Source organism: Halyomorpha halys, unplaced genomic scaffold (genome assembly GCF_000696795.3).
Source record: "Halyomorpha halys isolate HHAL.00 unplaced genomic scaffold, Hhal_1.1 Scaffold1190.1, whole genome shotgun sequence".
In the NCBI taxonomy this organism is placed as follows: domain Eukaryota; kingdom Metazoa; phylum Arthropoda; class Insecta; order Hemiptera; family Pentatomidae; genus Halyomorpha; species Halyomorpha halys.
The window spans coordinates 19,192-35,417 of record NW_027114895.1 but is presented as its reverse complement, the minus strand read 5'-3'; the positions used below and the strand labels follow the sequence as shown (position 1 = coordinate 35,417).

Sequence of the window (16,226 nt, the reverse complement as noted above, 5' to 3'; positions counted from 1 at the left end):
TTGCTAATATTTGAAGCTATCATAAAACGTGTAAGAATATTTCATAATGTATTTTAAATTTTCATTAATTAAAAAAAAAGTATATAAGGAGTTACTGGCGTCATCATGTCATGGCTCTACGCAATCTTTGATGGTGACTCAAGACCCGATCACGATGTTTGGTGGAAATATAAGTTTTACATAGTTTAAAGTGTCATAATTAAGAATAAAAAAGAAACTTTGTCTAAAAGGTTTTTTTTCTTCTCATGCGCTTCATGAGCTCATACACCATCACGGTCTCATTTATAACAATTGCCGAATCATTGTTAGTTATTTAGCCGCCAACCTTAGAATACACAATGATATATGTCTTATATTTTTGTTAAATATCACAATTTCTGTCAATTTATAATAATTTGATTAACAAAAACATGCTAATGTTTCAAGTGTGCTAATTTTCTTATGTTCGGTTTTGGGACCACGCCTACTTTAATGTTAAGGTTGACTATTAATCTTGACTTTTCGAATCTCTCATGAAGATATTAGTGATCGTGGAATTCAAAATACGTTTTGTTTTTAAAATTTTGTTTATTACTTTGATTATGAATATATGAAAATACCTCGTTTTAATGGATTTAATAAGAACTCCAAAGGTCGTTTTTAATGACAAATTTTTAAATTTTTAAATCACATTTTACTTATACACATATTATATTTTTACAGGTAGAAAATGTTCGAATGTTAGATAGGTATAATAGCAGAAAAGTGACATTAGGCAATTTATATATCACTGCTACTCATTTGATATTTGTAGACCCTGAAAGCAATAGAGAAACATGGGTTGGTTTATTTCTTTAATTTTATGTACACATTTATATATTTCAAGCTGTTATAAATTTTGAATACTCTTTTTGTGAACTAATATGACTTTTTTTGTAATTTAAATAGGTACCTATACCCCTTAATTTCATATACAATAGAATGCACCCATATTATCTGATATAATTTTATACCTTAACAAATTCATTGACTTTAGTTTTGCCCATGATTTTGTTCTTTCTACCTTTTAATTTTATCTGTCATAATTGGACTTTGAATAGGGTTACTGTAAACACCTAATCTCATTTTACTTATTGCTCATTGGTTGGAAAAAATTCTTGCATTTCTTTAATGTAGATTTGAAAAGTATTAGATACATTGGGGTTAATTTATGATTTAATTTTTGTGTTTCTTTTCTATGGAGTCTAGGCTTTGTTGTTTTCTGTGCTATTAATACTACCTTAAAGTTTCACTATATATTAATTAAAACAACGTATTATAGAATCTAAATTTATTTCATGTTGTCAATAATCTGATTTTTAAACTGAAATGTTTTTACTTGAGAAACCTGAAAGTGAAGAGAAACTTCACAATAATAAATGTGAAAGTTATTATTCATTATTGGTTGCCTTCTCTATGTATGTGTATGTGTTTACATCTATATCATTGTAATAGGAATTGCTAATTAAATTTTGGAATTAGTTTATAAGTGTCACTACTATATGGTGGGTCGGCGCATACTTATACACAATGAGAAAACTGGACCAACCATTTATGGTTTAACCTGACTCAATAAAATGGTTCATATTTATGCTAATATATGCCCTTAACTGAAAAGGATCCATTGGAAGTTGGCTTATCTCTTTAGTGTGCCTAGTTTACAAATATGGTTCAATTAAAGCATTAATAATGATAGTGTGGGTCATAATTCCAAATAAAGGAATATTGAGTATATATGATTACACACTCATCTGCCATATTGGAGTGACACTTCCATACATCAATAATTGTTAGGTGTAATATTATTAATTCGGCATTTGTTCTGTGTTATTTTTTTTTTTATCTTGAATGGTTCGATATTTTGTTTGATTTTTCATCGTTTGATTTTATATATCTTAATGAAGTCAATTTGCCTCATGATAATTTGAATCATGTCTTTCTTATGGCTGAACTTGTGTCAGGGCCTCGAAAACCTTTAGATGGGACCCAGTAAAGTTGTTTCTGTCAACTACAATTTAACATATGGTAGCCTGCTGATAGTTTTGTCATGTGGGCAATCTAAAAATGGCATGAATATTATTGGGAGGTCATCTGATAATATTTCTTCCTAGAGGTTGAAGGTCAAGTATAGTCTCTAATAAGATTCTCCTTCTACTATTATTGTAAATATTCTATAAATATTTCATGAAATGAAATGGCTGTTTTCAAGGTTGCATTTGTAAAATGGGAAAGGTTCTTTAACAGCTAATTTGAATACAAAATATCAGCCATTTAAATGACCTTATAAAACTTTTTTTTTAGGATAAACTAATTCTGGGAAGCTCTAGGATCTTCACCACATTTTTTTTTTTTTTTTTTTGGAAAGTGATCATGTTTGAGTGAATGTGTTTAAACATATAACAGTATTGTTAGCTCAATTGATTATTTATAGTGGGAATAATATAAAATAGATTAATATTACTCTCTTTTGCCTGTTTTTGAAATTATATTCTATAAAAAAAGACTAAAAGTTTGAGGTTATCACTTGAACAATGTTCAATAAATAAATAATAGCTACTACTTGACCACATAAAATAAATGAGAACTATGAAAAAAAATGGGTTTTTTATTAAGAAAAATTTGAAATAATAGTAAATTTCTTTTTTCATATAGATAAATTGCAACTAAGGTAACTGTCGAACTTCATTAAGATTAGGGATGGAATGGGTACCATTTGAGATCAGTATTATAAATAAATTTTAACTTGTCAATCTATAAATATTTACAATTTATTAATATTTGTAGCCCTAATAAAAAACATTATGCATTTGATATTTTTGTTTATTGGAAAAGTAACTACAAATAATTCTTTATATTAATGACCTTCAGGTTGTATAATGAAATTTACAAATATCATGCTTGTATGTATTAAATCTTTATTTAAAGATTGTTATTTTGTGCTCTTCAAGCCATAAGCAATGCTACTTACTTTATCTGTCAGTTAGTTTCTTTTCTTCTTTCTAATATTATGTAATACCATTAATAAGGTCTCAACAACGTACGAAGAGGGAAGAATTGTAAATGAAGCCATTGCTGGATTTTAAGTGGGGGTAGAACTTCCTCTTAATCATTTCGAACACTCTAAATTCCCTGCTCCTAGTGGTGCTCTCCTTCATAATCTAAATTATTTGGGATGGCAAATTGGTAGGATAATAGGAGATCTGGAAAGGAATAGGAGTGTGGGGTCTGCCGGTTCTTTACAGACTGATATATTTTCAGTATCAGCAGATTAGGGAATAATTATCTAGTTTTTTTTTTAGTTTGTTTTTACTATAAATATTAATTAATTATAAGTATTTCTAGATGTGACAAACATACTTATTTTAATACCGACCACAAAAAGGTTCACCATCTTATCCCTACTGTAATTAATGCTTGATTTATACCTGATTTAATATTTATTTATTTATTTTTTATGAAGAATTTAGTTGTTTGTTATTTTTATCTTTTTCTTAATAAATGGCACAATTTTATTTTTATAGCTTTTGTTTTTGTTAATGTGGTCATGTTGTAACTTTTGTTAATTTCAATTGACCCCTTCATTATTTTTTGGATTACTGCAGGTTTGATAGTAAGTTAAATGTTTAATTTAAGGTAAACAAAAGAAATGATAAACCATTTATCATAAATCTTAAGATCTCAATATTTAAGTGTTCTTAAAATTACTGGTATATACTTGTTTGTAGATATTTCACATTTTAAATCGTGTGATTTAAATGAGGAAAGGTCATTTATTTTTGTTTACAATAAAATTAAAGGTTATTTAAGTTAAGATTCTAAAAGTTATCTGATATCTCTGGAGGATATTTACTCCATTCGTAAAGTGACTAGGTCTGTTGACTCCAGTTTCAATTATTTGTCTACTTTTTGTATAAAATTATATATTCAATGTAATTCATTTATTACTGTATTTATTTTTATGAAAATAGATTATATAACCCAAAATAAAATAAAAAATAAATTAGTTCAGAATACCAAAATATAAGGCAAATAAATATCACTATGGATTCCTCAGACCCACCTGTCATATTGAGGGTTAAACAGTTCTATTAATTACACTTAGATATATTAATTACAGCTGTGTTGTCAAAAGAATAAGATAATGTATTGTAAGTTAACAAATCTACTGTGAAAGAATTTGATTTTTAGTATTTTATTAATTAACATTTTTTTAATCAGATGTATTATTTTGATAATTAAGTACAGAATTAAGTCAAATTTTTGAAGTTTTATTTATATTCTCTAGAACAAATATGGATGTTTGTATCATTACTTATAATATAAGAATTATTTTATTATTTTTTAGATTCTCTACATGCATATTTCAACTATTGAAAAGTTATCACTCACTGCTGAAGGATGCCCTTTGCTGATAAGATGTAAAACATTCCTGTCAATTACATTTATTATTCCAAGAGAAAGGGACTGTCATGAAGTTTACAGTACTTTATTACAACTCTCGCAGCCTAGTGAGTTCATTGTATTCCTTTAATTTTTATTTACTTACTGGTTATTTATTTTTTTCTTGTTTATATTGTATAATTATCTTCAATAGCTTTCTGTTTTTTGGATTGTGAATTAATTTATTTAAACCATCACTGATATAAACTTAAAATGGACCTCGATACATTCATAATTTAAAATCAATTAATTTTGGTCTTGATAGATGTTTCTTTTTATTTAGAGTTAGGAAACATTTAATTAGAATTTAATACTTCTTCTTTAAACCAGATATTTAATTTTTGTAAAGTATTTGGAAAATAATGCTAGTACTTATTTATTATTCATTATAATTTTAGGAAATTATTATTTTTTCATTATTACATTGGAAAAGTTGTTTTCCATTTTGTTATGTGTAATATAATATCCTATGGCGGAGTCTTTAACCTACTTTCCTATGGTGGTAGGGTGTTTTGTAATGCTTTGCATTTGTTATCACAGTAATGTCCATTTTCACCTTTACCATCTGATAATGAGCAGGTGGGGCTCTTCATGCACCTGAAGGCTAAATACTCCTCTTTGTTACATTTATGGTTACACTTCATTTCTCAAGTCCTTACATAGTGTGTCCAAAAATGCTCTGGAAGCGACATTCAGGGAGGATTTTCTCCCAGACATAACTGACCACTTGTCCTACCCTAATTCTTTCTTTGTTGGTTACTTTATGAGCCAACTAAACCAACATAGCAATAACTGCTATCTGGGTTCCAGCATATACCGAGCAAACCGATCAAACTGTAGTCATAAATGATTAAAATTTAGAATAAAACTCTTATTTTGATGTCTGCAGTTGATTTCAGTGGTTTATTTATTTATGATTTATTTGATATCTTCTCGGCTTTGTTTTAATCAAAGAAAAATATTGCATTACCTTAAAATAAAATATACAAAAAGATATTTTTAAGAAAAACAATTAAAAGCATTTAAAAATGAAATCTTTCCTTTTTAAAAGCCTTTAGATTGATTAAAAGTATTTTTCTTAAAAACATTTTTTTTTTATAATTTTCAGTTTTCAAGATATCAAGTTATAATTCAAAAGGTTCAAAGGCTGCTGGTCCATTATTAGACTATCTCAATGAAACCATAACATTACATTATCATTGGTATTATGTATTTGCGCTAAATTTCAGCTTCATTGGATTTTTTGAAGTGAGCTAAATTATGCTTACAAAGTCATGGTAGAACACATAAAAAATCAAATAAAGGGGTTTAAAAATTAGTTTTTATTTGATTAAATATTTATTTGAATAAATTTTTATCCTACTAATCTATTTTCTGATTGAAATTTTAGTTTGAAATCAATGACTAAAAATGCATTTTTTTTTTTTATTTGGATAAAATTTTAGTCATTTTGAATAAACTTTTAGTTATTATTAAATATTCCTGATTTAAAATTTATTATAATTTTTTCTGAAAGAGAGGCAGAAAAATAGATACTCCAATCTAATTCCAGGCACACTAGGTATTTCGATGTATTTTCCAGCCTAAATCTATGATGTCCGGCTTAAGAGCCACCATGTTTTTTAAGCTACTTTACTGGATTTGGTTCTAGTCGATATCCCTGTGTTATCTGTTCCCTTTCTCTTTTCTTTTCTAGTATGTATTTAACCCTATTATATGAGTACCAGCGCAGTGATCAGCTCAATTGTTCACCCTGGCCATCTCAAAAGCTGCTTTATATGAAACGCACTGATCACTATGAGGATGCTTCAATGATTAACGGTCACCATTAGTCTTCTATAGGCCATTATATCCAGGGTCTGTTTTCTTATAGCAGCTGCTTTGAGTTTAATGGAGGTGACCTTGCTCAATATCAACAAACTGCAATTGTACCTGGGTCCTCCTATGCTTGGTATTAAATGGGGCAATGCTTCTGGTCAATCTCACTGTCTTATCCCATACCCAAGGATATGTTCCTTGAACTGGAATTTTTGGTCATTTCTGACATTTCAAGGAGGCTTGAATTATATCTCTCAGAGCGATTTCTTCCCTCCTTTCCCTCCTACTGATAAGAAAGACCATTGTCTTGCAGTCTGTTAGCTGCAGCTCTACAGATGCCACCCAATGGTGGATCATTGGAATATTCTAGTCAGCTCTGAGGGTCACCTCCCCTTTTGTGTGTGTGTGTGAGGTAGGTATATACTTTGTATGATACACAAACTTTTCTTTAAGTAGTGTTATTATATGTGCTATTTTATTGAGAGATTGAAAAATTATCATTAAAATTACTAAATCAGCTTTCTGTTTTATTTTTCAGGTTGTTTTGAAGATTTATATTGCTTTCGTTATACTTCAAGTTGTGAAGATATCCCCAAAAATGCTGGGTGGAATTTTTTTGATTTACAAGCAGAATATCAGAGAATGAGAGTACCTAATGATCAATGGTGTTTAACTCTCTTGAATCAGAACTTTAAGGTAATTTATCAGATCATTAAATTAGTTAACTTTTAGGAGAGACTATGCTAAAATTATTATTATTATTAACAAATGATTTCTATTTTTATTAATTAATAATATTTTTCCCTTATAATTTATTCAATAATAACAAATTTCTGTTTGGGTTGATATCCCACTTCTCAAATCATCATTTTTGAGGGACCAATGCCATAATTATTTTACTCTATTAGAAAATGATATAAAAACAGTGGAGAAGTTCAAATATCTGGTGTCAATCTTCAATTCAAGGAATCTTCACCAGTGATATTGAATGTACAATAAGAGAAGGAAAAAAGGCTGCTGCAATATTGAATTCTGCCAGTACCAAAAGGCTTGTATACCAATCTGTATTTCAGTTTATAACAAAATGTGCCTCGGAAAAATGGATCATTAACACCAGACTCCGTAAAATGTTGTTAGCTACCAAAATAGATTTTTGGAGAACGGCAAGAAAATCCAGATGTGAAAAATACAAGAACTGATGGAGGAGGAAAAGAACATACTTTCAACTATAGAAGAAAAAAAATTAAATTGGTTTGGGCATATTAAAAAGAATGTCTACGGAAAGACTGCCTACTATATATCTACAAGTTTTATTTGAAACTTTTATTTTTATTCTTCAGGAATAGGTGGACAAGAGATAAAGATACAGAATTTAAAGGTTGGAAGGTTACTAGAGTAACAAATGAAATTCCAGGAATGGATTAGTAAAGATCTACCAGATGCTGCGGTTCGATGGGCAGTTGCAATAAGTCTGAAGTCCGAGAATGGGTGTTGCAGGAATGTACTTAGGGTTTGAATTGAAGGAGATCGGAGGTATAAGATGAACGGTGTGATTAGATAACTTGGTAGAGAAAGGATGCCAGGAAATATTTATGACATACAGAGGGTTAAAGCCACTTCAACTCTTTATAAAATCGGGTGATAGAGGCATCCTTCAGTACCTCGAGGACGAAATGTATAAAGCAATTAACCTGTTCACTACCAATTAAATTAATTTTTTTTTGTGGTATATTTGCCCATTTATACCTATCACACGGATCTGTATATCTGGCACTGTCAGCAAAATATCCATTGTAAATGCTGACTACACAGATCCGTGTTTACCATAGATATCATTATTCCATCTATATTTTATATTGAATAGGTTTAAATAGAATATAAACACGTAAATAGTTTAAATTAAATTTATTACAACTATATAATTACAGAAAAAAGTGCAACATATTAGAAAAACAGAAACAATTAATACAAAACTTGTTCTTGGTATTTGTTTCATTTTTGCGCCCAGACTTTTGTTTTGGTTGAGCAGCTTCAATATTCATTGTTGAAAATAACCTTAATTGAATAGCAAAAAAACAAAAAAATAAAAACGTTTTTTCAAAAACTGCCACTAAATACGTTTAAAATGATTATTCTATTACAGTAAACAAGTGTAAAAACAACTCTCATCAGCAGAGCTCGCAATAGATGGACGCGTTTGTATGTTGATGTGTGCAATCACAGATCTGTGTGGTGGGCACCATGCGCTAGACGCATGATACATGGATAGTGTATATACGTGTAGTAGGCATGGAAAGTGTTAATCAACTATTTCAAATTTGCTTAGAGATTCCCAGATACACCTGTGCAAACTGTACAAAAATAGTCAAAGTTGGGGAATATGAAGAAGGTAACCAGGAAGCTGCAGGTTTCAAAAGGAAGTAGGTGACAAAGGTAATTTAAACCCTTTAGAGTTGAGAAGGTATAACAGAGAATAACGAAGACATGGTTTTTCAAGGAGAGAGTTTGGTCAAAGGTAACTCAAAGGTTTTTTGACGGATGGGTGGAATTTTATCTGATTATTATTTAGGAACAAGGTTGGAATATGAGTAGTTCTTAGGTGATTGGACCATATTTTAGTTTCCTTAGTTTTCTCTGCATTCAACTTAACCTTGTTTTCTTTTGCCCAGTGATTAATTTGATTAAAGTCTTCTTGAAGTTTCTTCATGGCAACTAATAGGTCAGAAGGTGGGAAGGATTGGTAAATTTGGAAATCATGCCTGTACCAAAGGTAGGAGTGTTGGATAAGGAGAGGAGGGTCATTGATGTAGAGAGCATGGGGGATAGGGTTGAATCATGCGGGACCCCCCAGATGGGTTGAACCATGGATTGAGGTTTACTTGGAACCACTGCTTCCTGGGAACAATTGGTAAGGAAGGATTAAAACCAGTACAAAGTAATGTTGTATAGAGGAAGATTTTATAGTTGGGTTAAAAGGATGTTATGGTCAACTTAGTCAAATGCTTTGGAGAAATCTAGGAAGAGGATTGTTTGATTTTGTTATTCAGTGGCAGTTTGGAGATTGTGGGTTATTTTAATGAGAGCATATTTTATTGAATAGTCTGGTCGAAAGTTGGATTGTAGGGGTTGATGTGGGAATGTTCTTCTTGGAAGTTTGAGAATTAGTTTTGAGGAAGTTGTTCTTATGGTATTGAAGGTTTGGAAAGGAGAGGAAATAAGTGGAAGTCATTAGGTGAGGAAGGATTTTGAATTTTATTTAGTAAAGTTCCATTTCCAAAGTGTAGGGAATGTGTTATTTTTCCAGGAAAAATTGTCGTTGTGATAGAGTACGGTAATAAGGACAGGGAGACAGGATTTAATGAATTAAGGAGGATTGTTGTCAGGTCCATAGTTGTTGGTATGAAATTTCATTATAGTGGTCAGTAGTTCATCATAAGATATGTGGGGAGAAAACAAATTCTGGATTGAAGCTGTTATTTTGAATTTCAGGAATGGGTGAAGGACTAGGAGAATAATATATGAAATGGTTGTTGGGATCATCTGGCGTTATTGGGAGAGAACTGAGGTTATTGAATTCTGTTAGGGAAATTTTTCGGAGTATTTTCCACTTGAATTTGGAATCAGGGGCATTGTAAAGGTTGTGAAAGGATTTAGCATGCCAAACTGTGAATTGGATTGCATTATGGAGTAATTTGGTTTGTAGGTAGGAAAGCACGGCGAAATTTGTGTCTCACTGCCTCTCTCCTTTTAATCATTTCCTTAATTTTCGGGGTGGGCCAAGGTTCAATTAGACAGTCAGTCCTCCCGGCGGGGACAGCGAGACACTACCACCCCCGGTCCCTGCCTCAGCGGATGCCCCAGGAGCAGTGGGCCCCCCAGCCCTCACCGCGGATGTGTCCCCAGCAGCCAGACCTCCAGGATCGCTCTCCACCGCCAGCCTTCTGGGTCCACCAAGAGCCTGTCCTCCAGAACCACCTGCTGCCAGCCCTCCAGATCCACTGGTAGTCAGTCCTCCGGATCCGCTCACAGCCTGCGCTCCAGATCCACCCATGGTCTGCCTCCCCGGTTCCCTCGCTCCAGTGCAATGGGCTGCCACCCCACTCACGCCAGCACGAGAGGTTAAAGCGGCACTCTCCACATCCATGGGTTCACCAGCCCCTCACTCTTCCCTTGGTGGAGGTCTTCTCCTGGTGTGTACCTTCACAAAGGCCTTCCTGAAATTATAATTCATCAGGAAGCCTCTGCCTTCCAAAAAGCATAGGCTGTTTTCCAGGATCTTAAAAACCCCTTAAAAGCCAGCCTCCTCTTCCTTGATGCTGACCAGCATCCATCTCTCAACATCGGGCTTCCTAGAGTTTTGGTAGCCAATTCTCTGAAGAAGAATGTCTGCCTCAACTCGCTCACTAGGGAAGAAGATTCCCATCCTAGTGGTCCTTTGGAGCTCATCAACGTTGCCAGCATGCAAGGTGATATTGTCGCCGATGATGATGTCTCTGACGACAATCGACAGCCAGTCCCTACCAGCTTGGTTGTTGCAAATCATGAGCACCCCGAGATGATATATAAAATTACTGAACTCAAGGTGTACACCCCCCTGTGCCTGTTCATCCATAATCCTGATCAGGCGTGCCTGCACACCTTATCACTCTGCTCACGAGTGAGCTGGACGGAAGGATAGCCGTCTGGAATGATGGCAACCCTACTGCATCCCGCCGCATTGGAGTATGATGGTCTGGTTGGTCCACCTCCCCTAGGCCTCTTTGCCGTAGGCGCAGAAGTCCCTGGGGAGGACCTGATCCTCTTCTCAGTGGAGGGTCCTGGTTCTGTAGAATTCCGGTCCCTATCAACAGAGGTTGATGGGCCTGGTCATTCATCAGAGGCCTGGGACCGCCCCCTCGCCTCGTATCAGCTCTCCTGGTTGTTCCAGGTCCCGAAGGGTTCAGGTCCCTAACACCATAGGTGGAGGTGCCCTGTTGACCTTCGGTATCCTGAGAACTGACCCTAAGCCTCCTTCTAGTCCTCACGGATGATCCGGGTCCTGCTGAGTTCTGGTTGAGACGAGGCTGATGAGCCTGAAGGTCTCCCGGTATCCCATGGCTGATCCACGCTCCTTGGCTCGCTCTCTGCAGCAGAACCAGGTCCTGTAGAGCTCTGTTCCCTATCGACCAAAGTTGGTGGGTCCAAAACACTTTCAGTCTCCTGTAGTCCTGCTGTGGCTCTGTTGATCGTACGCCACCTTCTCCTCATTGCGCCTGAACATCTGCCATCCCTTCTTCTAGACTGGAGTCTGGGGGCAGTTTCCATTTCCCCCTTCCTCCTGCTGAGGTTCCTCATCGCTCATCTCTTCCATGATCGTGGAAAGTGAGCTCGAACCAATCCCTGGCAGTTCCACTGCTGGCCCTGCCAGGACGAGTCCTCATCTGGAAAGGAATAGATATAGAACACTTTGTCATTAATTTTGTTCCTATGAGTATGGGGGTTCTTAAAGGCACTGCAGGTACTACACCCTCTGCCATTCAGCCTCAGCTCGAGCTCCCTACTCCTAGCTTGGGTGTTCAAAGGGCCCACCTCTGTCGTTCGCAAGTCCCATCAGACTCCCCAGGGGGCACCACGCGGAGGTTACAGTAGGCATTGGCAGGGATACGGAGGACTAGGAATCCTCAGACAGTGGGGACAGTGCCCTCACTCTGACCTGATTCATCCGCAAAGAGTGGGGGAGACACCTGCACCCATCTCCCTCTCTAGTCCTCCTGTTTCCCTGCCCATTAACCCCCCTCTATTCACCTTTACTGGCCAACTAATATCTTTAATATACCTATATGTCTTCTTGTTAAAATGATGTATAATGATGTGTTCCCAAGAGAAATGGTGTTAGTTAAAATACATTACAACTAGTATAAGATTATTTTATTATGCAAATATTGAAAGAAAAGGTATCAAACAGTGACGTATTGTATCATTGTTGTTTTAGCTATGTGATACATATCCAGCCTATATTTACGTTCCAGTAAAAGCTTCTCCTTCAATCCTTGTTGGAAGTTCAAAGTTTAGAAGCAAAGGTCGCTTACCTGTACTGAGCTATCTTCACAAAAACAAAGTAAGTTTTGAAGTTACTATTTACTATTTATAAATAATTCTTTTGAAATAGAGAATTATTAGTCGTTTTTATTGACATAATAGTGCATTTTGTGGATAAATAAGATTTATTTGATCATTTGTAAGTGAAATAAGTGTTTTCAATTTCTGGTTAGTAAAATTTAAATGTTTTGAGTCTTCAAACATTAAAAAAAAATTGTTAAGTAGCTGGAGCCATGGAGTCTAAATCAAAAATATGCCGATCTCAATTGACGAATGTTACAGCTGTGAAAATTTATGAAACATGTTATTTTACGTAGACAAAATGGATTAAATTTTAAAAGACTTTAAAAATAATCATTAATTATTTTTAAACATAAAAAATAAAAACAGTCAAGTGATGTTTTAAAAGAAAACTGACTAATTTTTTCTGTATTATTAGTGTATCATGTGCTGATCAAGTAATGATTGCAGTTCCTTATGAGATCTCATTCATCTCAGTCTTTATGAGATCTCATTAAGACGAGACGTGTGTGAAGTCTTAAAAAAAATTATTTTATTTTAAAACTTTATACAGTTATTATCTTAATGATTGTAAACATCAATAATAAGCAATAGCAATAATTTAAATGATATAAATATAGTGTAATATATTTTTAAAAAATGATCATGATTAAACTATGAAATGGTATTTGGAGCTAATTTTGGTCTAGTTCTGAAGTGGAACATAAATTGTAGGGCATTATTAGAAGAAATCATCCACCAACAGTGAACATCACCCTCAACTTAACTATCAAGTAAATAATAATAATAAAGGCTTAGTGAACTCGAAGGTTCGATGCTGATAATACCCATAGGTCATACTTCTGTCCAGTGATGCCCCTCCAAGCCTAAATCTACTAAATCAATCTTAACGCAAACCTCCCATCTACGTTTTGGTCTACCCCTCGGATGTTTACCCGTCGATTCAGTATTTATTAATATTTTAGGGATGGATCTGTTCATTGCAAAGCCCTACAACCTTACTCGCCCATCTTCTTTGTCGAAATGCTATAACCTGTATTATATTTACCTGGTGCACTTCCTCGAATTCAGCGTTGTGTAGCTTTTTAAATTCTCTCGTTAATTTATCCTCTTTGCTGTATGTAGCTCTTTCACATCTTTGTTGATTATGTCTATCCATCTTGATTTTGGCCTCCCACATGGTCTCTTGCCAACTATATTGGCATTCATTGTTTTGTAGAGGCGTCCAGATGCATTGCTTCGAGCCACAAATCCCACACATCCTCGACTTTAAATCATGAGATATTGACCTACCAGTCTCTGCAAGCAGTTCACTGTTAGTTCTTCTTCATGTGTTAAGGCTCTGATCCCAAATTGTTTCTGTAATTGTATGGAGGACTTTCTGTTCAAATTTCTCAATTCTGCTTTCTAGGGTACCTGTTAGAGCCCAGGTCTCGCAGCCGTATATGAGAGCTGGCTTTATCATGGTGTAGTACACCCTTAATTTAAGATTTTTTGGAATTTCAGTATTTTTGACAGTTTGTGCTTGTTTAACACTGATCTATCTCAGTCTGTAAATAATTTATTTATGTTATTGTGGAGCCGAGGTATTTGAAACTGTATACTTTCGGAAAAGATTTGCCATCCACACAGTGCATGTTGTTTGGGTGGAATTATTGGCTTATAATCATATATTTTGTTTTATCTTTATTTACTTGTCTACAGATTTCCTCTGTTTCTCTTAATAAAGTCTTTCCGTGTCATCTTAGGTGATCATCAGTTGTTCAATTTTTAGTCTTATATACCTTATTATCTATCCACAGATTTGGAACTTATTAGGTGTGATTAATTCCTCAATTAATTGGTCGTCCCTTTTGAATTTCATCAGGAAGACCAAAATATTCAACATGGGAAAAAAATAGGTTTTCATTGATCATCTTGGGGTTGGCATAAGTACCAACATGCCCCCTTGTCGGAATCGTTTCCCAATCATAACCATTATCTTTACTAGTTAGTACATTGTTATCTTTCATCTATGGTCTATGAAGCCAGTTTTTTTTTTCCTTAAATACATGAACAGTTTATTATCTCAACTTAAAATAATGTTTTTTTTGTTTTAGGCTGCTATTTGTCGTTGTAGTCAACCATTATCTGGATTTAATGCTCGTTGCTTAGAGGATGAGCAGATGTTAGATTGTATTTTGAATACAAACTCTAATTTTAATTATATGTTTGTAGTCGATACTAGACCAAGAGTAAGTTGAATACTTGTAAAAATATGTATATCCTTTATTAATATATGCTTACATTATAATTAAATGTAAATTTATTATGTACTAGATGATTTTAAAAGGATTTTGTTTAATACAGTGTGCTTTCTTATTTTAGATTAATGCTATGGCTAATAGAGCGACAGGAAAAGGTTATGAAAATGAAAATTTTTATGAAAACATTAAATTCCATTTTTTAGGAATTGAAAATATCCATGTTATGAGGAGTAGCTTAGTTAAATTGATTGAAAGTAAGAAAAATTATGTAAGATTATTCCTGTTTGCTTTATTATTGTATACTTTATGGTGTTGGATTATGCATTACCACTAAATTGAATTTGATTTAGTTTTTTAACAATAAAATAAATAAAATTGTTGCTACATGAATGCTGATAGAATTGAATAAAAAAAAAAATTGTATATTATTTGAAATGCTTAATACCTCCTTCATGAATTTTTTAATAACTGTGTATTTATGTATTTTATAGCATGTGAATTGAAAACACCTACAATGTCTTCCTTTCTGAGTGGCCTGGAAAGTAGTGGATGGTTAAAACACATCAAAGCTATTTTAGACACAAGTTTCTTTATTGCTCAAGCAGTGGAACAAGGAATTAGTGTTGTTGTCCATTGCAGTGATGGTTGGGACAGAACAGCTCAAGTTTGTTCATTAGCATCTATGCTCTTAGATCCGTATTATAGGTCTATTCAAGGTTTTCAGGTATGAGCATCGATTTTAACTTACAACAAAATATTTTTCACTAGTATAAAATTATTTTTAATTAAAAATATTTATTCAGTTTTAGTTTTACAATTAGTGAGTTATTTATTTAATATGTTTAAATTTAAACTAGGGACTAAAAACAATTATTAACGTTTATTTCAAAAAAGTTTCTATTAAAATTTAATTTTCATTTTTGTAAAATAAAAGTATGTCATCAACATTTTTATTTTTTAAATTTTCAATTTCTATAATTGTTTAATTTTTATTTTCCAGACCTAAAAATATAATTTAATTTTCAATTTTTAATTATTTATTAATTAAATTAACTGTCATTGTGTAACTGTAATAAATTCATCTATTTTCCTGCTCAAGGTAGCCAATAAAAAGTAACTAATATAAGTCTGAACTTTGACGGTGTATGGAAACTAGAATATAGGAACATGAAAGGAAACTAAGTTGGTGAAACTAATAGATCCACTCGACGGCCGAGTGGTTACAAAATTAATTTCACACTACCTTATGTTGCAAGGAACGGTGAGAATTTGCTATCTTTGATCAATCTAACTAAATTTATATTATAACGTTGATAGTAAAAAAAAATCTCATTTTTTTTCTTTTACTTTGATAAAATAAAATGTCTTATTATCCTTACAGTGGATATTATTTCATAATTCAGAAACACTTTCAAAGCTAAAATCATTGATCGTCCAACATATTATAATTAATTATAAAAAATGTTTATTTATAATATACTTCATCTAAATTTATGAACGTTTAACAAACATTAAACAGAAACATAAAATGTTTGTATTTAATTAAATTCAATTGAGTAAATTAAAAAAAAATCACTTGTATTTTATGTTTCAGACAACATGAGC

At 33.1% G+C, this 16,226-nt stretch overlaps 1 protein-coding gene across 3 annotated transcripts in view; it reads left to right on the top strand.

The window, feature by feature from the left end:
* Positions 1 to 511: 511 nt before the first annotated feature.
* Positions 512 to 16,226, top strand: part of Mtmr6 (Myotubularin related protein 6) — a gene marked incomplete at its 3' end in the record, with an annotated part of 19,610 nt that continues 3,895 nt past the window's right edge. Inside the window, 8 exon segments of one of the 3 annotated variants that reach the window (XM_014433340.3) lie at positions 512 to 632; positions 703 to 819; positions 4,364 to 4,526; positions 6,815 to 6,972; positions 12,248 to 12,373; positions 14,475 to 14,609; positions 14,743 to 14,875; positions 15,113 to 15,345. In XM_014433340.3, the coding sequence (XP_014288826.1) occupies positions 609 to 632; positions 703 to 819; positions 4,364 to 4,526; positions 6,815 to 6,972; positions 12,248 to 12,373; positions 14,475 to 14,609; positions 14,743 to 14,875; positions 15,113 to 15,345 (1,089 nt within the window). 3 annotated transcript variants of the gene reach the window in all.